Source organism: Piliocolobus tephrosceles, chromosome 17, assembly GCF_002776525.5.
Source record: "Piliocolobus tephrosceles isolate RC106 chromosome 17, ASM277652v3, whole genome shotgun sequence".
NCBI lineage: Eukaryota > Metazoa > Chordata > Mammalia > Primates > Cercopithecidae > Piliocolobus > Piliocolobus tephrosceles.
The window spans coordinates 15,117,134-15,140,159 of record NC_045450.1 but is presented as its reverse complement, the minus strand read 5'-3'; the positions used below and the strand labels follow the sequence as shown (position 1 = coordinate 15,140,159).

Genomic DNA, 23,026 nt, shown 5'->3' with positions numbered 1-23,026 from the left:
GCACTCCAGCCCGGGCGACAGAGCGAGACCCCGCCTCAAAAAAAAAAAAAAAAAAAAAAGACACAGGGTTTGCCGATGGTGCATGTATGTTGTGTGTCATGTGTGTATAGTATGTGTATGTTGTATCTGATGAACCTGCTCTGAACCAGAGACACATATCAATGATGGAGTAAATGCTTACCCAGAGGTAGGTAAGAGATCCCAGGTCAGAGGCAGGGACATTACAGGACCCTGCTGGAGGGTCAGTGAGTGAGGCAGCACCTCTCCTGACCTTGTATTTTGAAGCCACCCTATTCACCTGCGCTTCCACAAAGTATGAGGCAGGTCTCAGAAAGCAGGTCACCCTAGCTCTTCCAAGGATCACTAAGATAAAGTAGTTGGTGCAGACTTGCTGAACTACCTTGAAGAGACAGGGTCTTTCTTTGCCACCCAGGCTGGAGTGCAATGGTACAATCATAACTCACAGAAGCCTTGAACTCCTGGGCTCAAGAGATCCTCCCATCTAAGCCTCCCAAGTAGCTGAGACTACAGGAGCACTCCGCCACTCCCAGCTAATTTAAAAAAACGGTAGAGACGGCGGGGGCGTCTCATTATGTTGGGGTAGCTTGTCTGGGGCATTGATCATTTCTTCTAGATCTGGAAGCAGAACTGGAGGTAAGGAGAATATAATTGTTGTTGTAGTTTTTTTGTGTTTTTGTTTTGTTTTGTTTTGTTTTTGAGATGGAATCTCACTCTGTCACCCAGGCTAGAGTGCATTGATGCAATCTTGGCTCACTGCAACCTCTGCCTCCCAGGTTCAAATGATTCTCCTGCCTCAGCCTCCCAAGTAGCTGGGATTACAGGCATGAACCACCATACCCGGCTAATTTTTGTATTTTTACAAATACAAAAAAAAAAAAGAACCAACATGTACAGCTTTCCACATTTTCTACATTTACAACATACTTTTACACTGCAGCTCCAGGGCTGTGGTTGTCCAGGTCAAGGTGGCAGATCCAAAGAGAAGACCCTGATATTTAGAAAAGGACATTGGTGCCACTAAGGGGAAGGGAAAGGGGGAGAACAAAGCTGGGAGGTTGGGAGGGCAGGGGTGGGGAGCAAGTCAGTTTAGGTGGCAGAGTTTCCATAGAAACTGACAGCAGAAGTTTCGAGACATTGCCTTGATGAGTGGCAGGATGTGTTGGAAGCTCTGTCATGTATTATGGGATGTGACACCTCCCCGGTCACTTCCTGGAACAACATTCCCTCAAGAGGCACAGATTTGAAATTCTCTTGAATATGAAATGAGTTCTCAAGTCAAAAGGCTGGGGTTCCTAGGGATTCAGCGTCCAGAGACTGTGGGCCAAGGCCATGCCTGTTAGGCAAGGCTGTGAGTCCCAGGAGCAGAAGATGGGTTCTGGAAGGAAGCAGAAGGTTGCTGTCCTGCAGCCCATTCCTCGGGTACCCGCAGTGCACTCACCTTAACCGCTCGACCTCCGCATCATCCACCAGGAAGTCTCTCTTCTGCACCAGTTTGTGGATCTTCTGGATTAGCTCATCCTCTCTCTGCTTCTGCAGTTTGGTTTTTTCTTTTTCTGGAAAGAAGAAGACATCAACAAGGAGACAGATGAGCATTTTGGGAGGCCGAGGTGGGAGGATCACTTGAGGTCAGGAGTTTGAGACCAGCCTGGCCAACATGGTGAAACAACCCCATCTCTAACAAAAATACAAAAATTAGCCAGGCATTGTGGCGCACAGCCGTAATCCCAGCTACTCAGGAGGCTGTCAGCCACCACCTCAGGAGGCAGGAGAATTGCTTGAACCTGGGAGGTGGAGGTTGCAGTGAACTGAGATTGAGCCACTGCACCCCAGCCTGGGCAACAGAATGAGACTTCGTTTCAAAAAAAAAAAAATAACTACAGATAGACAGATGAGAGGGTGGCTACTAAAAGCACTTGAGCTGGCCGGGGACGGTGGCTCACACCTGTAATCCCGACACTGTGGTGGGAGGCTGAGGCAGGTGGATCACGAGGTCAGAAGATCGAGACCATTCTGGCTAACAGTGAAACCCCTGGTGAACTCTACCAAAAATACAAAAATTAGCTGGGTATGGTGGCGAGCGCCTGTAGTCCCAGCTACTTGGGAGGCTGAGGCAGGAGAATGGCATGAACCTGGGAGGCGGAGCTTGCAGTGAGCTGAGATTGCGCCACTGCACTCCAGCCTGGGCGACAGAGCGAGACTCTGTCTCAAAAAAACAAAACAAAACAAAACAACACTTGAGCTGAGCGGCCAGAATTGGAGTCCTGACTCTGCCCTCTCTGGATGAACTTGGAGAAGCAACTTGACCTCTCCAAGTCTCAGTTTTCTCATCTATAAAATACACATTGAGGCTTAAAATGGGAGTAATGGGCTGGGCATAGTGCTTGCCGCCTGTAATCCCAGCACTTTTGGAGGCCAAGGCAGGAGGATCACTTGAGGCCAGGAGTTCAAGACCAGCCTGGGCAACATAGTGAGACCCTCCTGTGTCTACAAAAACTTTCTTTGTAAATTAGCCGCGTGTGGTGGAGTGTTCCTGTAGTCTCAGCTACTTGGGAGGCTAAAGTGGGAAGATCTCTTGAGCCCAGGAGTTCAAGGTTGCAGTGAGTTACGATTGTGCTGCTGCACTCCAGCCTGGGTAACAGAGAAAGACCCTCTTTAAAAAAAAAAAAAAAAAGGCCGGGCGCGGTGGCTCAAGCCTGTAATCCCAGCACTTTGGGAGGCCGAGACAGGCCGATCATGAGGTCAGGAGATCAAGACCATCCTGGCTAACACGGTGAAACCCCGTCTCTACTAAAAAATACAAAAAACTAGCCGGGCGAGGTGGCGGGCGCCTGTAGTCCCAGCTACTCGGGAGGCTGAGGCAGGAGAATGGCGTAAACCCGGGAGGTGGAGCTTGCAGTGAGCCGAGATGGCGCCACTGCACTCCAGCCTGGGCGACAGAATGACAATCTGTCTCAAAAAAAAAAAAAAAAAATTGTGGGGTGAGCTTGAGAAGGGAGAGCATTAGGAAAAATAGCGAATGCATGCTGGGCTTAATACCTATGTGTTGGGCTGATAGGTGCAGCAAGCCACCATGGCCCACGTTTACCTGTGTAATAAACCTGCACAGCCTGCATAGGTACCCTGGACGTATAAATAAAATACAATTTTGAAATGCAGTAATGTTAGTAAATGGCTTAGTGGTATGCTTGGCCTTGGCTGAGAGCCTTCAGTAAATGGTCACAACAAAGCCAGGGGCTTCTGCAAAGGCAGGGCGTGAGAAGAGGCTCAGATAGGGGTGCTGGGAGGGAACTAGTTTTTTTTTTTTCATCGGTGAGGGTAAACCAATTTACCAGAAGAAAATCATCCATGCCAATGACATTAACCCTGTCCCAAACACCAAGTGCTAAGATGCCAAAGAGAAAAAAAAAAAAAAAAAAGAGAGAGAGAGAGGGCTGAAGATGAGGTTTGAGAAAATTAGGAGGCAAAAACTTAAACCCACTTGGGCTCCTTCTGCTCAAATCCCTTCAGAATAAAAAATGTGGGGCAGCTCGTCTGTTTGCCCAGGACTGATGTTGATCATTTCTTCTGGCTCTGGAAGCAGAACCAGGGGTAAGGAGAACATAATATTTGGATAGGAGAGAAAGTTGGCTTCTCTCATTAACCAGGATTCCGCCACTGCACGAAGAGGGGCAATGGGCTTGCCAGCCGCTCCCCATTCCCAGCCATCGCTGCACTGGATGGTGGTGTCATTGCTCCTGCCGCGGTTAAGTCTTGTGGGTTGGAGCTCATTCCCCAAATCACTCATCAGCACCACAGAGCTGCTCCCTGCCCTCTCCAAGCAGCATCAACACCCATGGACTCACCAGGACCCCTGCTCACTCAGGCTGTCTTAGGAGCTCGTGGTGTGACTTTACCTTCCAAATAACCATTGACAGCACTCTGACACTCCCAAGTGCCCTCCACTGCTCTCTAGATCTTAGCCAGAATCACCCAACAACTAGCTGGGCCCCCAGCACCTGCAAACCTCTGTCTCCAAGCCATTCATCCACGTCTTCTGTCACTCACCAGTAGAGGCATTCCCCAGCCTCTGCTGCAGCAACTCCCAGGAGAAACCACCTACTCACACAAGTGGCCTGCGTCAGCTCACAGACCTATGACTAGCCCAAGTCTCCAAGTCATTGGCCAATGCTGCTCACGTGCGTGTGTGCTACATACCTTTCTCATCAGCTCCCACTTGCCCACAGGTGCCACCCGCTGAAATCCTAACTTCTATGGTCATAGTATTAAGAAATGAGGCCTTGGCTGGGCACAGTGGCTGAAGCCTGTAATCCCAGCACTTTGGGAGGCCGAGACGGGCGGATCACGAGGTCAGGAGATCGAGACTATTCTGGCTAACGCGGTGAAACCCCGTCTCTACTAAAAAATACAAAAAACTAGCCGGGTGAGGTGGCAGGCGCCTGTAGTCCCAGCTATTTGGGAGGCTGAGGCAGGAGAATGGCGTAAACCTGGGAGGCGGAGCTTGCAGTGAGCTGAGATCCGGCCACTGCACCCCAGCCTGGGCGACACAGCGAGACTCTGCCTCAAAAAAAAAAAAAAAGAAATGAGGCCTTTGGGAAATTAGTAGATTATGAGGGTAGAACCCTCATGAATGGAATTAGTGCCCTTATAAAACAGGCCCAAAGGAGCTTGTTTGCCCCTTCCACCACACAAGGATACAGTGAGAAGGTACCATCTATAAGGAACAGACCAGGCACTGCATCTGCCAACACCTTGATCTTGCACTTCCAGCCTCCAGAACTGTGAGTAATAAATGTTGTTTACAAGCCCCCAGTCTAGAGTAAGCCACAGGGACTATGGCACCCCCAAAGTTCGTGTGTGCCCTATTTGGAAATAGTTTTCCCCCATGTACGTCTGTTCTATTTGGAAATACTCTATGTCCAAAGTAATTTGGAAGTTGCTTTGCACATGTAACTATAATAGTTAAGCTAAAATGAGGTCATACTTATTAGCATGCATCGTAAACCCAGTGACTTGTTTCCTTATAAGAAGAGGAAAGAGACCCAAGCATGGTGGCCTGCACCTGTAATCCCAGCTACTTGGGAGGCTGAGGCAGGAGGATCACTTAAGCCTGGGAGTTCTAGACCAGCCTGGGCAACACAGCTAGACACTGTCTTTTAGAGAAAAAAAAAAAGGAGAGGACATACAGACACACACACGGTCATGTGAAGACGGAGGCAGAGACTGAAGTGGTGCAACTACAAGCCAAGCAATGCCAAGGATTGTGTGTGCTACTGTAGGAGTAGGCAGCCAGGCAGCCATGAGCAAGAAAGGAGAGGGGATTCCCCCCAAGGAATGTCAGGCAGCCATCAGGTGAAGTCAGGTAGTTGTTAAAACTGTCTCTCTAAAATAATAATTGGTTGCAGCTGGTGCCAGGGAAAGGCCATCTCCCAACAGATAGAAAACACCTGAAGTGATGAGCAGCTTCCCGATGAGATCTCAGGAGTTGCGTGACTGGGCTCAAGCACGCACACTAAGAGGCAAAATGGTGGAGTGTAACTGGTATATGACCTTCCTCTAGGAACACCCAGCTGGTAAGGGAAAAGCATCTCAAATGATCAGGTGCATGACTTCTGTAAATACACCCTGCATGCGGCCTCTCCCAAATGGGGCCGGCCACTGCGCATGCGCACGACCTGCCCTGAGGAAAAATGAAGGGAGGAGAGACATAAAACCCTGTAACATGCCAACATATAAAACCCCAAATCAAAGGTCAAGCGGTGCACTTGGAGCTCTCACATCACCCACTTGGCCATCTTCCAAGTGTACTTTACTGCCTTTCGTTCCTGCTCTAAAACGTGTTAATAAACTTTTGCTCCTTCTCTAAAACTTGCCTCCGTCTGTCACTCTGCCTTATGCCTGCTGGTGGAATTATTTCCTCCGAGGAGGCAAGAATCAAGTTGCTTCAGACTTGTATGGATTTGCTACTGCTAATGAGACAGGAGTTGAGAAATTATTTAGGCAGACAGGGTAAGGAAGTCCTTGGTAAGGTTTTCCTTTGAATGAAAAGTAGCCCCCAAATCATTTTCTTTTCTAGCAAGGAGCAGCCGGTAAAATCGAGCTGTAGACATAGTCAAGGGAGCTGGAAGCTTACACGGGTGAATGCTGGCGGCTGTGCCCATAAGAAAAGGCTACCTGGTGTAGGTACATTCAAAATGGCGGCTCCATGCTCCCTTCTCTTTGCCAGCCACGTGTACAGTAAGGAGACAATGTGGAGCCGCCCAAGTGGAAAGTCCATTTGCATAATAAGATTAGGGTGGGGTGGCCAGCCTTCCCCACGTGCTATGTAAATATCACACCTGCTCCAGCCAATCTGTGGGCCCTACCTAAATCAGACACCACCTCCTCAAGCTTGTCTATAAAATTTGGTGCACTCCGCCATAGGCCGGAATTCCCATTCAGGGGCCTCACCAGAGAGACAGAGAAAGCTGTTCTCCTTTCTCTTTCTTTTGTCTATTAAACCTCCATTCCTAAACTCACTCCTCGTGTGTGTCCGGGTCCTTAATCTTGGAGAGAGACGACAACACTTGGGTATTTACCCCAGTCAACAACGCTGGTTCACTAACACTACCAGAAGCTAGGAAGAGGCAAAGGAGTCTCCTCTAGAACCTTAGGAGGGAACATGGCCCTATTGACACCTCGGTTTTGGATGTCTGGCCTCCAGAACGGAAAGAGAATACATCCAGAACCGAGAGAGAACACATTTCTGTTGTTTTAAGCCATCCAGTTTGCACCAATTTGTTAGGCAGCTCTAGGAAATGAATGCAGTGCCCTAGGGCTTCAGGAAACTCCCCTCTCCTTCCAGTAATTGCCCGTTTTGTGCTTACATAAACTTGGATGGGTTTCTGTACCTTTCAACCAGACTATTCCTTGGAGAGCTGTGAAATGAGAGAGTGGAACAGGCCTGGTGGTTCCTAACCCTCACTGCTCATCACAGTCAAGCTTTAAAAATTACCAGTGCTCAGCTGGGCATGGTGGTTCATGCCTGTAATCCCAGCACTTTGGGAGGCTGAGGCAGGCAGATCACCTGAGCTCAGGAGTTCAAGACCAGCCTAGTCAACATGGCGAAACACTGTCTCTACTGAAAATACAAAAATTAGCCAGGCGTGAGGCCAGGCCCGGTGGCTCACGCCTGTAATCCCAGCACTTTGGGAGGCCGAGGCAGGTGGATCACGAGGTCAGGAGATCAAGACCATCCTGGCTAACACGGTGAAAGCCTGTCTCTACTAAAAATACAAAAATAAAAAGATAAATAAATAGAGGGCATGGTGGTGGGCGCGTGTGGTCCCAGCTGCTCGGGAGGCTGAGGCAGGAGAATGGCTTGAAACCGGGAGGCAGAACTTGCAGTGAGCCAAGATTGTGTCACGGCACTCCAGCCTGGGTGACAGAGGAAGACTCTGTCTCAAAAAAAAAAAAAAAAAAAAAAATTAGCCAGGCATGGTGGTGGTGCACACTTATAATCCCAGCTACTCAGGAGGTTGAGGCAGTAGAATCACTTGAACCCAGGAGGTGGAATTTGCAGTGAGCCAAGATCTCACCACTGCTCTCCAGCCTGGGTGACAGAGCAAGACTCTGTCAAAAAAAAAAAAAAAAAAAAAAATTACTAATGCTGAGAGAGCAGGTGAGGCAGAAGAATACAGTCTGGAGGCAGGGAGCCTAGGGCCAACTTCCTAGAACTAAATCAAAAGAAAAACCCCAATTTTCCACACCTAAGTAACGAAAGGACTGGAGGCTACTCCCTTTGCAAACCCCCCTCCTTTTCTGTGTGGCAGATGAGAAATTGAAAATATCTCTGATTGGTTGCAGAAAGCTACTGCAAAAGCCTTCTGCAACCAATCAGACTAATTGTGAGCCACTACTTCACTTACATTGGGTGTATGCCAAGTAACCAATGGAAAACCTCTAGAGGGTATTTAAACCTCAGAAAATTCTGTAATGTGGCTCTGGAGCCCCTATGCTCAGGCACACTCCCACCCTGTGGAATGTACTTTCATTTTCAATAAATCTCTGTTTTTGTTATTTCATTCTTTCCTCGCTTTTTTTTGGTGCATTTTGTCCAATTCTTTGTTAAAAACACCAAGAACCTGGACACCCCCCAGTAATACAGGGACTCCTTTTTGGGGCCTGTGGGAGCCCCCCAACCCCAAGCATGGAAATAAAGGAAAATCTTGAGTCCCCTCAAAGGAAATTCTAGGCACCTAGCTAGCCTTGAAAAGTCAATAAGCAACTTATCAGCAAGAAGGTGATAGTAGCCTAAAACAATAGCCAAAAAAGTTAGAATCTGGAGATGTTTTGTTCTCTATAGAATCTAAAGATAATCATCTTAACATATGTGTCTGAATTGTTTTTCAGAAACCCAGGGCCCTACCAAATGGATCCACTGGCATATAGACGTCAGATAAGGGAAGACTAAGGACTGAATTCTGACCATCTTTCCTTGTTCTAAATGTCTTCCAGAGAAGCCTGGAGGGAGTCACACCCACGGGCCAAGGCTGCCGTTATTTTCTGCTGATCCCCGATTTTTATTATTTTTATTATTTATTTATTTATTTGAGGCAGAGTCTTGCTCTGTCACCCAAGCTGGAGTGCAGTGGCACAGTCTTGGCTCACTGCAACCTCCCTCTCCCGAATTCAAGTAATTCTCCTGCCTCAGCCTCCCGAGTAGCTGGAAGTACAGGCAGGCACCATCACGCCCGGCTAATTTTTGTAATTTTAGAAGAGACTGGGGTCTCGCCATGTTGACCAGGCTGGTCTTGAACTCTTGGCCTCAAGCAATCTGCCCACCTCGGCCTCCCAAGGTGCTCGGATTACACGCGTGAGCCACTGCGCCTGGCCTTGACCCCTGATTTTAAACAAAGCTTCTCTTCCTTAACCAATTGCAAATTAGAAAATCTTTCAATCTGCCTATGACCTGTGAGCCCTAGCTTCAATGTATGTAGTCCCTTTAGGCCAAAACCAATGTGTAATCTCAATGTATTGCTTTACAATTTTGCCTGTAACTTCTGCTTGACTGAAATGTATCTCTGCCTTTAAAAACCCCCACTGAAATCGCCATTGCAAAATGATAACAGAGACAGTGAAAGCGATCTGACCTAATCAACTCCATCTTGCTTCTAACCTCCAAGCTGTCCTTGTTCATTCCTGGGCATAGGCTGAAGTAACTTTGGGAGGAACTTAGTTTATCATTTTAAAACAAAGACGATAACAGCCCTTTTCCAAAACAAACTCCCTTCTTGCCTGGGAACTAGACTGCATTTGTAGGTGATATGGTTAGGCTTTGTGTCCCCACCCAAAACTCATCTTGAATTATAATCCCCATATGTCAATGGAGAGACCAGGTGGAGGTGATTGAATCACGTGGGCAGTTTCCCCATGCTGTTCTGGTGATAGTGAGTTCCCATGAGACCTGATTTTTTTTTTTGTTTGTTTGTTTTTTTTGAGACGGAGTCTTGCGCTGTCACCCAAGCTGGAGTGCTAGAGTACAGTGGCACGATATCCACTGACTGCAAGCTCCGCCTCCCGGGTTCATGCCATTCTCCTGCCTCAGCCTCCCGAGTAGCTGGGACTACAGGCGCCCGCCACCGTGCCCGGCTAGTTTTTTGTATTTTTTTAGTACAGATGGGGTTTCACCATGTTAGCCAGGATGGTCTCGATCTCCTGACCTCGTGATCCACCTGTCTCAGCCTCCCAAAGTGCTGGGATTACAGGCTTGAGCCACCGCGCCCAGCCGATCTGATGGTTTTATAAGGGTTGGGTAGTTCCTCCTGCGTTGATTCTCCTTCCTGCCACCTTGTGAAGAAAGTGCCTTGCTTCTCCTTCACTTTCCACCATGATTGTAAGTTTCCTGAGGCTTCCCCAGCCATGCCGAACTGTGAGTCAATGAAACCTCTTTCCTTTATACCCAGTCTCGGGCAGTTCTTTACGGCAGTGTGAAAATGGACTTAACAAATTAACCGAAAGATTAGAAATTATGGTTTAGGAGTCATGCAGCTGGAGGCTACAAGATGCTGACCCTCCCCAAATTACTCCTGAAGATAACACCACTATTGTAAAACCGTAACATCAGCACTTGAGATATTTTGCAGACCCTGCCCTTGACAAGTCAGCAGGCACCACCCAGATTGATGAACTAGCTCATCTGATCTTGTGGCCCCCACCCAGGAACTGACTCGGGGCAAGAGGACAGCTTCGGCTCCCTATGATTTCATCTCTGACCCAACCAATTCAGCACTCCATACTCACTGACCCCCCACCACCATCCACCCAATCATCTTTAAAAACTCTGATCCTGGAATGCTCAGGGAGACTGATTTGAGTAATAAGAAAACTCCAGTCTCCCTCACAGCCGGCTCTGCCTGAATTACTTTATTGTAATTCCCCAGTCTTGATAAATCGGCTTCGTCTAGGCAGAGGGCAAGGTGAACCTGCTGGACAGTTACATTACCTATAAGCCATTGAGGAGGTCAGGCTTGGAGCATTAGCTGCCCAGTCCTCCTTGCTTGGAGCCTTGCAAATAAACTTCTTCCTTTTCACCACTGCAAAACCTCTGGGGAGATAGCTGGTCTTACTGTGCCAGGTGAGTAGACCCTAGTTGTATTGGTCCATATTCACGCTGCTGATTAAAACATACCCGAGACTCAGTAATTTATAAAGAAAAAGAGGTTTAATGGACTCACAGTTCCACGTGGCTGGGGAGGCCTTACAATCATGGCAGAAGAGCAAAAGGCACATCTTACATGGCAGCAGGCAAAGAGAAAATGAGAACCAAGTGAAAGGGGAAACCCCTTATAAAACCATCAGATCTCGTGAGACTTATTCGCTATCACGAGATCAGTGTGGGGGAAACCACCCCCATGATTCAGTCATCGCCCACCAGGTCCCTCCCACAACACATCAGGATTATGGGAGCTACGATTCAAGATAAGATTTGGGTGGGGACACAGCCAAACCATATCACTAGTTGAGTTCTATTACAATGCCAGAGTCCAAAGCCAACAATGCCAGATCAATTGCATTGGGGTTTCTAGTGGGTGGTGAATAGACTTTGGTACTTTTCTCTCATTCCTTTGTTGTTTTATGTTTGACATTTAACTTTCTTTTGGTAACAGCTTTATTGCAATATGATTCACATATCATGCAGTTCATCTGTTCCAAGTGTATTTGCAGAGTTGTGCAACCATCACCAAATCCATTTTAGAACATTTTAATCACCCCCAAAAGAAACCCCATACCCACTAGCTGTCACTCTCTTTCAATTAGGAGAGTCTATTCAGTCATTTAGTCTTAGGGCCTGCATAGTTGTGGGCACCTAGTGATGCTCATGAAAGCTAGAGGATTCAGTTCTACTGTCATGGTTCTACTGTCACTACCCTTACAACAAGACTGTCGAACACTCCTACACCTTGCCTTTGTTATTTATGGGATATTCACAACAACCATGCGGGAGTAGTATTATTGGCCTCATTGTTCAAACAAGGAATCCCAGGCTCAGAGAAATTAAGTCATGAACTTTCACGAAGTTCACCTACCTGCTAAGACTGAATTAAAACCCAGATTGCTGCACCCTAATGACTAAAATAGTAGTTCTTATGTGAAAGTGTCTGAGAAGGTCTCAATCAATCTGGAGGTTTATTTTGCCAAAGTCGAGGAGGCGCCTGGGGAAAAGAGACACAGGCAGCAGTAGGATCCCTGGCGTGTGCTTTTTCCTGCAGAGGATCTTAAGGACTTCAAGGGGAAAGAGAGGGCAGGAAGGGGAGGATTGCATTCTCTCGCCCTCAGTGAATCTGCATTTTATATAGGATAAAGGAAACGCGGAGTCCAGATGGGCGAGGGTCGATGATTTCTAGTCTTGTCTTTGTCCCCTACCTGTGAGGATAGCTGTTAATTTACACTGACAGGGTGAGGGAGGCCCCGGGGAAGAGAGGTGGTCTTCTATCTTGCAGCTATCTGTTTAGGAAAAAAAGAAAGGTAGTTTTGGCTGGGCGCGGTGGCTCACGTCTGTAATCCCAGCACTTTGGGAGGCTGAGGTAGGTGGATCACGAGGTCAGGAGATCCAGACCATCCTGGCTAACATGGTGAAATCCCGTCTCTAGTAAAAATACAAAAAATTAGCCGGGCGTGGTGGCGGGCGCCTACAGGCTCCCAGTTACTCGGGAGGCTGAGGCAGGAGAATGGCATGAACCCGGGAGGCAGAGCCTGCAGTGAGCAGAGATCACGCCACTGTATTCCAGCCCCGGCGACAGAGCTAGACTCCGTCTCAAAAATAAAAAAAAGAAAAAAAAAAAGAAAGGCAGTTTTTTGTATGACTCATAGTTCCCAAGCTTAACCTTTCCTTTTGGTATAGTGAATTTGGGGTCCTGGGACTTTATTTTCCTTTCACCGGGCAATGTTACACGCCTCCCTGACCTAACTCGGGGTACATTCAGCAACATTTGTACATCTGTAAACGTTTTTGGTTGTCACTGTCAGAAGGGTTTGAACTAGAGCGACTCCATCTTGAATAGGGGCTGGGTAAAATGAGGCTGAGACCTATTGGGCTGCATGCCCAGGAAGTTAGGTATTCTAAGTCACAGGATGAGATAGGAGGTCGGCACAAGATACAGGTCACAAAGACCTTCCCGATAAAACAGCATCAGTAGAGAAGCCTGCCAAATCCCACCAAAACCAAGATAGCCATGAAAGTGACCTCTGGTCGTCCTTACTACTCATTATATGCTAATTATAATGTGTTAGCATGCGAAGAGGCACTCCCACCAGCGCCATGACAGTTTACAAATGCCATGGCAACGTCAGGAAGTTACTGTATATGGTCTAAAAAGGGGAGGAACCCTCAGTTCTGGGAATTGCCCACCCCTTTCCCAGAAAACTCATGAATCATCCACCCCTTGTTTAGCATATAATAAACATAGTATAATCAATCAAGCAGCCCAAGCTGCCACTCTGCCTATGGAGTAGCCATTCTTTTATTCCTTTGCTTTCTTAATAAACTTGCTTTCACTTTCAGACTCACCCTAAATTCTTTCTTGCTCTTGGTCCAAGAACTTTGGGGTCTGGATCAGGATCGCTTTCTGGTAACATCACCAAAGCGGGGTATTGGGCAGGTAGGTTGTGCTAATGGCCTGCAGTGGGTAGAGGCCAGGGATGAAACTCAACATCCCACAAGGCACAACACAGAGCCCTGTACCCCCAACAAAAAATGATCAATCCCAAAGGAAGATATTGATATTTGGCAACCCCAAATGTCAATAGTTGAAGGTTGGGAAACTCTAAGGCTCTTCATGCTGCACTTGTAGCTCAGAAATAACTGCCACTTATGGGCACCCACTGTGTGCTGGGCCCGGTCTCTTTCTACTAACTTGGGGGCTCCTTGAGAGTGGAGAACCGTTCTCTGTTCATCACTGCATGTCCGGCACCTAGGTTCAGGGCTTCCTGCAGAACGGCCTCTTGGGACATACTAACTGAACTGACAGGAAGGCAAAAACATTTAAGTCAAGGGCAATGGTGGGTGCTTATCTGGCCTGTTTGAAAATGCCTTTGCAAAAATGTTAACAGTGAGAAAATTAGGACAGTGAAGGGGATCTGATCTAACCAACCCCCATCTTGCCTTTAACCTTCAAATTGCCCTTAATCATTCCCAGGCTTAGGCCACGCTGGCTTTGGGAGACATTTAGTTTACAGTTTAAATGATTATAACCCTTCCCCCCAACTAAACTGCCTTTGTAAAGCTAATAAAAGGCCCCCCCCCATGTTAGAAGAATGGGAGAAGGTTGAATTCTGCTAAGGCGTAGACATAAATGACTATAGCCATTATTCCAGAGGTCAGAAGATTCACAACTTCCCCAATTACTCCTGCAGATAACATCACAATTGCAGAACCTAAGATAAGTCTTTTGAGATATCTTTTTAGGTTTTGCATTTCTGATGAATGATGATCCACCTGGACCTGCCACCCAGAAGTGGACTTAGCACCCTTGAGAACAATTTTCACACCCCTATGATTGCATCTCCAACCAATCAGCAGCACCCTTTCTGATATAGTTTGGATGTGTGTCTCCACCCAAATCTCATATTGAAATGTAATCCCCAGTGTTGGAGGCGTGGCCTGATGAGAGGTGATTGGATCATGATGGAGGTTTCTCATGATGGCTTAGCACCATCCTCCTTGGTACTGTCCTCGTGATAGTGAGTGAGTTCTCATGAGATTTGGTCATTTAAAACTGTGTGGCACCTCCCCCCTACTCTCTTGCTCCTGCTCTGGGCACGTGACATGTCTGCTCCCTTGTCTTCCGCCATGATTATAAGTTTCCTGAGGCCTTCCAGCAGCTGAGTCGACACCAGTATCGTGCTTCTGGTACAGCCTGCAAAACTGTGAGCCAACTAAACTTATTTTCTTTATAAATTACTTAGGTATTTCTTTCTTTCTTTCTTTTTTTCATGAGTCGGAGTCTTGCTCTGTCACCCAGGCTGAAGTACAGTGGTGTGATCTCACCTCACTGCAACCTCCACCTCCTGGGTTCAAGCCATTCTCCCACCTCAGCCTCCAGAGTAGCTGGGATTACAGGCACCTGCCACCACCCCTGGCTAATTTTCATATTTTTAGTAGAGATGGGGTTTTGCCATGTTGGCCAGGCTGGCCTGAAACTCCTGACATTAAGTGAGCCACCCACCTCAGCCTCCCAAAGTGCTGGGATTACAGGTGTGAGCCACTGTGCCCGGCCTCTTTATGATATTGATACTCAATGAATTAGGTCCTCTTACTATTACTACCCAATTTTCAGACGAGGAGAAATTGAGTCTCAGAGAAGTACAGTGACTTGCCCAAGGACAAGAAGGTGACCAGAATTCACTAGGACTTGAACCCAGGTTTGCCTGACTCGAAGTCATGTTTGACACATGCAGTCAGGAAGCACTGCATTGCAAGAATGAGACTCTGTCTTCCAGACCCAGGGGTACAGACGGGCCAGGCTGGGGGCCCCCGAGCATCTGCTTAGCACAAGGTGAAGTTGCAAATGGTTACCTGGGATGGCGACCAAGTTCTGCAGCTCCTGCTTCAAGTCCATAATGTCCTTGCAGAGCTGGATGTCATCCATCCTGGGGAAACAGGACACCACCAACAGCAGGTTACATCAGCAGAGCATCACACCCTGAGCATCACCCGGTTAACACAAAGAAGCTGATAAAGGTGGGTTATCTTTTGAAGAGGCCATACATGCTCATTGTAGAGGTTTTCCCGCAAAAGGAAAAAGCCAAACACTGCTCAATTTTCCCACCACCTGGAAATGATCAATCACTGTTTTTTGTTTGTTTGTTTGAGACAGTCTCGCTCTGTTGCCCAGGTTGGAATGCAGTGGCATGATCTCGGCTCACCGCAACCTCTGCCTTCCAGGTTCAAATGATTCTCCTGCCTCAGCCTCCCAAGTAGCTGGGATTATAGGTGCCTGCCACCATGCCCAGCTATTTTTTTTTTGTATTTTTAGTAGTATTTTTAGTAGAGACGGGGTTTCACCATGTTGACCAGGCTGGTCTTGAACTCCTAGCCTCAAGTGATGTGCCCACCTCCGCCTCCCAAAGTGCTGAGATTACAGGCATGAGCCACCATGCCTGGCCATCAGCCACTGTTAGTAACACCTCGATAGAGCTCCTTCCAGTCTTCATGTGCCTGGCTTTGGTTTGCTTATATGAGTGGGTTCATGTGGCATATTCAGTTTTGTTTTTCAGCTAATGTTTACGTTTTTTAAACATTACAGAAATTGACAACATAGAGGAAAGTCTCCCTCTGTCCTTCAGAGAGAATCATTGTCAACAGTTTAGTATGTATTCCTCTGGATTTTTAAAAACATTGTTTTTCTCACGCCTGTAATCCCAGCACTTTGGGAGGCTGAGAAGGGCAGATCACAAGGTCAGGAGATCGAGACCATCTTGGCTGACACGGTGAAACCCCATCTCTACTAAAAATACAAAAAAAATTAGCCGGGCATGGTGGCAGGCGCCTGTAGTCCCAGCTACTTGGGAGGCTGAGGCAGGAGAATGGCGTGAACCCGGGAGGCAGAGCTTGCAGTGAGCCGAGATCCGGCCACTGCACTCCAGCCTGGGCAACAGAGCAAGACTCTGTCTCAAAAACAAACAAACAAACAAACAAACAAACAAACAAACAAACAAAAAACATTATTTTTATTCTGCAAATGTTTAATTTTTTTTTTTTAAATTTTTGGAGATAGAGTGTCACTATGTTGCCCAGGATGGAGTGTAGTGGCGTGATCACAGCTTACTGCAAACTTGAACTCCTGGGCTCAAGGGGTCCTTCCACCTCTGCACAACCCCTCCCAACCCCGGCCCCATGCCAAGTAGCTGGGACTACAGGCTAATTTTTAAACCGTATTTTTTGTAGAGACAGGGACCTAGATATGTTGCCCAGGCTGGCCTTGGATTCCTGGCTTCAAGCAATCCTACCACCTCAGCCTCTCAAAGTGCTGGGATATAGGTATGACCTATTGCACCCAGCCTCCTCCAGATTTAAAAAAAAAAATGCACATGCTTATAATATCATATATGACACCATTGTTATTGTACAAAACCTTTTTTGCAATTTGCTTTGTTCAATTTAATAATCTTTAATAGTCTTGAGCATCTTTCCTTATTGGTATATGCAAATCTCCACATTTTTAGTAGCTGCATAGTATACCATTATATTGATATACAGTGATGTCTTTTATTTTCATTTTTTTTTTTTTTTTTTTTTTGAGACGGAGTCTCGCTCTGTCGCCCAGGCTGGAGTGCAGTGGCCGGATCTCGGCTCACTGCAAGCTCCGCCTCCCGGGTTTATGCCATTCTCCTGCCTCAGCCTCCCAAGTAGCTGGGATTACAGGCGCCCGCCACCTCACCCGGCTAGTTTTTTGTATTTTTTAGTAGAGACGGGGTTTCACCACGTTAGCCAGGATGGTCTCGATCTCCTGACCTCGTGATCTGCCCGTCTCGGCCTCCCAAAGTGCTGGGATTACAGGCTTGAGCCACCGCACCTGGCCTTATTTTCATTTTTTAAATTTATCTTTATTTTATTTTTTTTAGACAGAGTCTCACTGTATCGCCCAGGCTGGAGTGCAGTGGTGCGATCTTGGCTCACCACAACCTCCGCCTCCCAGGTTCAAGTGATTTTCTGGCTTCAGCCTCCAGAGTAGCTGGGATTACAGGCATGAGCCACTGCACTCGACTGATAATACAGTGATCTATTTAACTATAATTTATTTAACTACTCCCCTATTGATAGATATCTGGGTTGTTTCCTAATACATTTCTAGGACAGATTCCTAGAAATGAAATTGCTGGGTCTAGTGACATGAACACTTACTTTGTAGTAGGAATTTCCAAATTGCCCCCCAGAGAGACTGGGCATGACATTCCCAAGTGTGGCGGTGGGGGAACAGTGGGTGCTGGCTCCTGTCATCTCAGTAATTGGGTTGCTTTTGCAACGCAGTTTCGCATTACACATTATAGTTTTGCCTTACGCATTATGGTTTTTTGTGTGTGCTACAAAAATGAACTCGTCTTGCAATTGCAATATTTGTAATGGCTGTCTGCAATTTCACAAATGAGATTCATCGGGATTGTGCTAATTACGCCCTCCTCTTGATTACTAAGGCTGGCTTTTCAGGTTTGAGCAATTTTGGCCACTGTAGGATGAACATCAGTTCCTCTAAGGCTTTTTCTCCATGCTGGATTATTTGGGGTTTAGATTCTCAGAAGTGGAACCACTGTGTACAAAGGGCTTGATATTTCCATAGCTGTTGAGATATATCTACAAAGCACGCGATATATAGGTTCACATTCACTTTTCATGTTTTTGTCTTTGTTGTTCTTGTTGTTTTGTTTTTTTGAGACAGGGTCCTGTTCTATCGCCCAAGGCACAATCATAGCTCATTGCAGCCCTGAACTCCTAGGCTCAAGTGATCTTCCCACCTCAGCCTCTGGAGTAGCTGGCACTACAGCTGTGCAGCCACCATGCCCAGCTCATTCTTTTTTTAATTTTTAAACTTCATAGAGATGGAGTCTTGCTGTTCACCAGGTTGGTCTTGAACTCTTGGCCTCAAGTGATCCTCCCATCTTGGCCTTCCAAAGTGCTGGGATTACAGGTGTGAGCCACTGCACCTAGCCTGCACGTCTTTATTGAACATCTACTATGTTGGGCACTGTTGTCATCTCTGAGGCTTGCAGCAGCAAAGAAGACCAAGCCCTCACGAAGATGACATTTTGCTAGCGGAGACAGAAGCTAAACACAAATACAATATTTCAGATGTTATGAAGAACACTGAAGCAGGTAAGGGATGTAGTGGGTCAGCTTGGAGCCAATATCTTACTTTGCTCCTGACAACTATCCTAGGAAAAGCCAGAGGACAGAAATCATATTTTCATTTTACTCATGCGGAAACAGGTAAAGAGGCTCAACTGAGTGCACACAGCTCATAGGGGCAGGACCAGAACTAGAAATCAACCTTTCAGAGTCTGAGTCCACTGATCTTTCTGCCTCATTCCTCAGCGTCTCCACCAAGGGCTGGGGCTGCTGACTCCTTTCGGCAGTGCCATCTGTAGACCGGCATGGGGCCCTGTCTTAGTCTGTTGAGTATTGCTATCAAGGAATGCCTGTGGCTGAGTACTTTATAAAGACAAGAGGTTTATTTGGCTCACGAATCTGCTGGCTGGAAGGTGAGACATCTGGCGTGGGCCTCAGGCTGGCTACACTCATAGAAGGCAAAAGGGAGCTCATGTGTGCAGAGGTCACGGGGTAAGAGGGGAAGCAAGAGAGAGCGGGAGGTGCCAGGCTTTTTTTTAACAACCAGCTGTCCAGGAACTAAAAGAGCAAGAACTCGCTCACTCCCACCTCCCAGGAAGAGCTTAATCTGTTCATGTGGGATCCGCCCCCGGGACCCAAACACCTCCCACTGGGCCCTATGATAAGAGTTTGGATCTGTGCCCCCGCCCAAATCTCGAATCGTAATCCCCAGTGTTGGAGGAGGGGCCTAGGGGGAGGTGATCGGATCATGGGGACGGATATCTCCCTTGCTGTTCTCGTGATAGTGAGTTCTCACGAGATCTGGTTGTTTAAGTGTGTGTAGCACCTCCCGCTTTGCTCTCTTTCTCCTCCAGCCATGTAAGACTTCCCTGCTTCCCCTTCGCCTTCCACCGTGATTGTAAGTTTCCTGAGACTTCCCCAGCCACGCTTCCTGTACAGCCAGTGGAACTGCAAGTCAATTAAACTTTTCTGTATAAATTACCCGATCTCAGGTAGTTTAAAAACTTTTTTTTTTTTAAATAGAGATAAAGTTACACCATGTTGTCCAAGCTGGTTGCCAACTCCTTGGGCCAAGCAATCCACCCACTTCAGCCTCCCAAAGTGCTGGGATTACAGGCGTGAGCCACCGCGCCCGGCCTCAGGTAGTTCTTTATAGAAATGGGAGAACAAACTAATTTCAACATGAGATTTGGAGGGGACAAACGTACAAACCACTGCAGGACCCCTTGCCTTTTGCCACTCAAGAACAATTCATGCTGTCCATTCTAATGTCAGCATCCTAGTTTCAGGACAAGAGGCAGGAATGCCTTGCTTCAGCCTGCATCTCTTGTTGCCAGAGGCACGCCAAGCATTTTTCAAGCCCTGCCCTGGAATGTGCTAGCAGGTGACAGCTGCCTCGAATGAGTGTGGACTTGCCGGGAGGGCACAGACTGTTCCCACGGGGTTTCTATCAGCGATCGTTCAGTTGGAGGGACTCCGGATGCTTTTGCAGAGATCAGGCTACATCAGGGCAATCTTGGTCCCCAGGAACATTTGGCAATGCCTGGAGACATATTTGGTTATTATAATTGAGTGTGTGCTGGGGAGGGGTGTGATTGCTACTGGCATCTAGTGGGTAGAGACCAGGGACACTGCTAAACATCCTACTGTGCACAGAACAGCTCCCACAACAGACAGCGAGCCAGCCACCGTGTCAATCACACGGAAGTTGAGAAATCTTGGATTCTAACCACAGAATTATCAAATTATTGATAATTTTTGAGAGGTAAGAGAGGAGAAGATGGAGAAAGGAAAAAAAGAGAGACAGGTAGTGATTAGGAGGCAGAGTTTTGGCACCGAACAACTCTGGCTCAAAGGGGCCATGGTGCAGTGACTTCCCTCTCTGCCTCACTTACCTAACTCATTTTTAATTATTTATTTCTTTATCTTTTTTTTGAGACAGAGTCTCGCTCTGTCGCCCAGGCTGGAGTGCAGTGGCCGGATCTCTGCTCACTGCAAGCTCCGCCTCCCGGGTTTACGCCATTCTCCTGCCTCAGCCTCTGGAGTAGCAGGGACTACAGATGCCCGCCACCTCGCCTGGCTAGTTTTTTGTATTTTTTAGTAGAGACGGGGTTTCACCGTGTTAGCCAGGATGGTCTTGATCTCCTGAACTTGTGATCTGCCCGTCTTGGCCTTATTTATTTATTTATTTTTTGAAACAGAGTTTTGCTCTTGTTGCCCAGGCTGGAGTGCAATGGCGCAATCTTGGCTCATTGCAACCTCTGCCTCCCAGGTTCAAGTGATTATCCTGCCTAAGCCTTCCAAGTAGCTGAGATTACAGGCATGCACCACCAGACCCAGCTAATTTATTTATTTATTTTTTTGGACGGGATTTCACCATGTTGGTCAGGCTGGTCTCAAACTCCTGACCGCAGGTGATCCACCCGCTTCAGCCTTCCAAAGTGCTGGGATGACAGGCGTGAGCCATCACACCTGGCCATCATGTTTTAAATAGGAATTATGGCAGTACCATTTGCTGGGTTTATTACACACGTCACACGTTGAGCACAGTGCCTGGGACCTACACAGTCAAATGCCTAAATAAATGCTATCTACTGTTATTATGTTGTTTAGACATAGGGTCTGGCTGTATCACCCAGGCTGGAGTTCAGCAGTGCAATCACAGCTCACTGCAGCTTCAAACTCCAGGTCTCAAAGGATTTGCCTGCCTCAGCCTTCCAAGTAGCTAGGACTTCAGGCATATGCCCCTACACTCAGCTAATTTTTAAATTTTTTGTAAAGACAGACTCTTGCTATGTTGGCCAAGATGGTCTTGAACTTCTAGCCTCAAGTGATCCTCCCACCTCAGCCTCCCGAAGCACTGGGATTATAGGTATGAGGCACCACCCTTGGCCTTTACTATTATTATCATTAGCTGTGAGAAAGAAGCAGAGAATGGCTGGGTACAGTGGCTCACACCTGTAATTCTAGCACTTTGGGAGGCCGAGATGGAAGGATCACTTGAAGTCAGGAGTTCAAGACCAGCCTGACCAACATGGTAAAACCCTTTCTCTACTAAAAATATAAAAATTAGCCAGGCATGGTGGCGCATGCCTGTAATCCCCAGTTCTCAGGAGGCTGAGGCAGGAGAATTGCTTGAACCCAGGAGGCAGAGGTTGCAGTGAGCCAAGATCATGCCACTGCACTCCAGCCTGGGCAACAGAGTGAGACTTCGTCTAAAAAAAAAAAAAAAAAGACCAGGCAGGGTGGCTCACACACCTATAATCCCAGCACTTTGGGAGGCCGAGGCGGCCAGGTCACAAGGTCAAGAGATCAAGACCATCCTGGTCAACTTGGTGAAATCCCGTCTCTACTAAAAATACAAAAATTAGCTGGGCGTGGTTGGCAGTGGGCGCCTGTAATCCCAGCTACTCAGGAGGCTGAGGCAGGAGAATACTTGAACTTGGGAGTCAGAGGTTGCAGTGAGCCGAGATTGTGCCACTGCACTCCAGCCTGGCGACAGAGCGAAACACCATCTCACAAAAAAAAAAAAAAAAAAAAAAAGAAGCAGAGAAAAAAGAAAAGAGAAAATGATGTAGAAGAAGCACTATTTCTGAGGAATGGAGCTAACATGTAAAACCTTTTTAAAGATAACTTTCAGTGCTTATACTGTTCTTTGTAAAAGTATTTTATTTTATTTTATTTTATTTTTATTTTATTTTATTTTATTTTATGATGGAGTCTAGCTGTACTCCCATGCTGGAGTACAGTGGCATAATCTCAGCTCACTGCAATCTCTGCCTCCTAGGCTCAAGCCATCCTCCCTCCTCAGCCTCCAGAGTAGCTCGGACTACAGGGAGGCACCACTACGCCCAGATAATTTTTTGTATTTTTGGTAGAGATGGGGTTTTGCCACGTTGCCCAGGCTGGTCTCAAACTCCTGGGCTCAAGTGATCCACCCACCTCATCCTCCCAAAGTGCTGGGATTACGGGCATGAGCCACTATGCCTGGCCAATAAAAGTTTGTAAATGGCATTTTTATCTGATTGTAGAGTGGATCCCTAATCATTGTAGAAATTTTGGAAAATACAAACAAGTACAAAGAAGGAAACTAAACGTATGCAAAACCTTGACCTACATGTAGCAGAGGCCACTTCTACTCCGGGGGTTCTGGTGTATTTCACAGCTGTCTTTTTCCTCCATAACCTAAGGGTGGCGGGCTTGCTCTGGGGCCTTTTCCCTGGCCCTCTGTCCATCTCTGGGCTGCCCTTAGCATGTGATTGGATCCTCCCAAGAGATCCAAGCCTACAAACATTGACAAGCGAGGTGGAATTCTACAGAATTGCTCACGGGAGTCACGCTGCAGGACTTCCTCAGTGTCCCTATGCAATAGCTCTGGTTTCCTCATGCCTCATCTCTTCTCTCTCTCTCTCTCTCCCTCCTCCACACACCTCCCACCAAAGGAGGACCATCAGGTCCTAAATCAAGCTTGTCCAAATCTGACCCAGGATGACCTCTGAAGGCGGCCCAACACGAATTTGTAAACTTTCTTAAAACATGAGATTGTTGGCCGGGCGCGGTGGCTCAAGCCTGTAATCCCAGCACTTTGGGAGGCCGAGACGGGCGGATCACGAAGTCAGGAGATCGAGACCATCCTGGTGAACACGGTGAAACCCCGTCTCTACTAAAAAATACAAAAAAAAAAAA

At 47.3% G+C, this 23,026-nt stretch overlaps 1 protein-coding gene across 2 annotated transcripts in view; it reads right to left on the bottom strand.

Annotated features, from left to right (window-relative positions):
* BMERB1 (bMERB domain containing 1) overlaps nucleotides 1-23,026 on the bottom strand; it is a 176,370-nt gene that overhangs the window by 4,906 nt on the left and 148,438 nt on the right. For both annotated transcript variants that reach the window (XM_023189759.2, XM_026447090.1), the window contains exons 3-4: nucleotides 15,074-15,147; nucleotides 1,460-1,574 (exon numbers count right to left, since the gene is read on the bottom strand). In XM_023189759.2, the coding sequence (XP_023045527.1) occupies nucleotides 1,460-1,574; nucleotides 15,074-15,147 (189 nt within the window). The remainder of the gene's footprint in view (nucleotides 1-1,459; nucleotides 1,575-15,073; nucleotides 15,148-23,026) is intronic.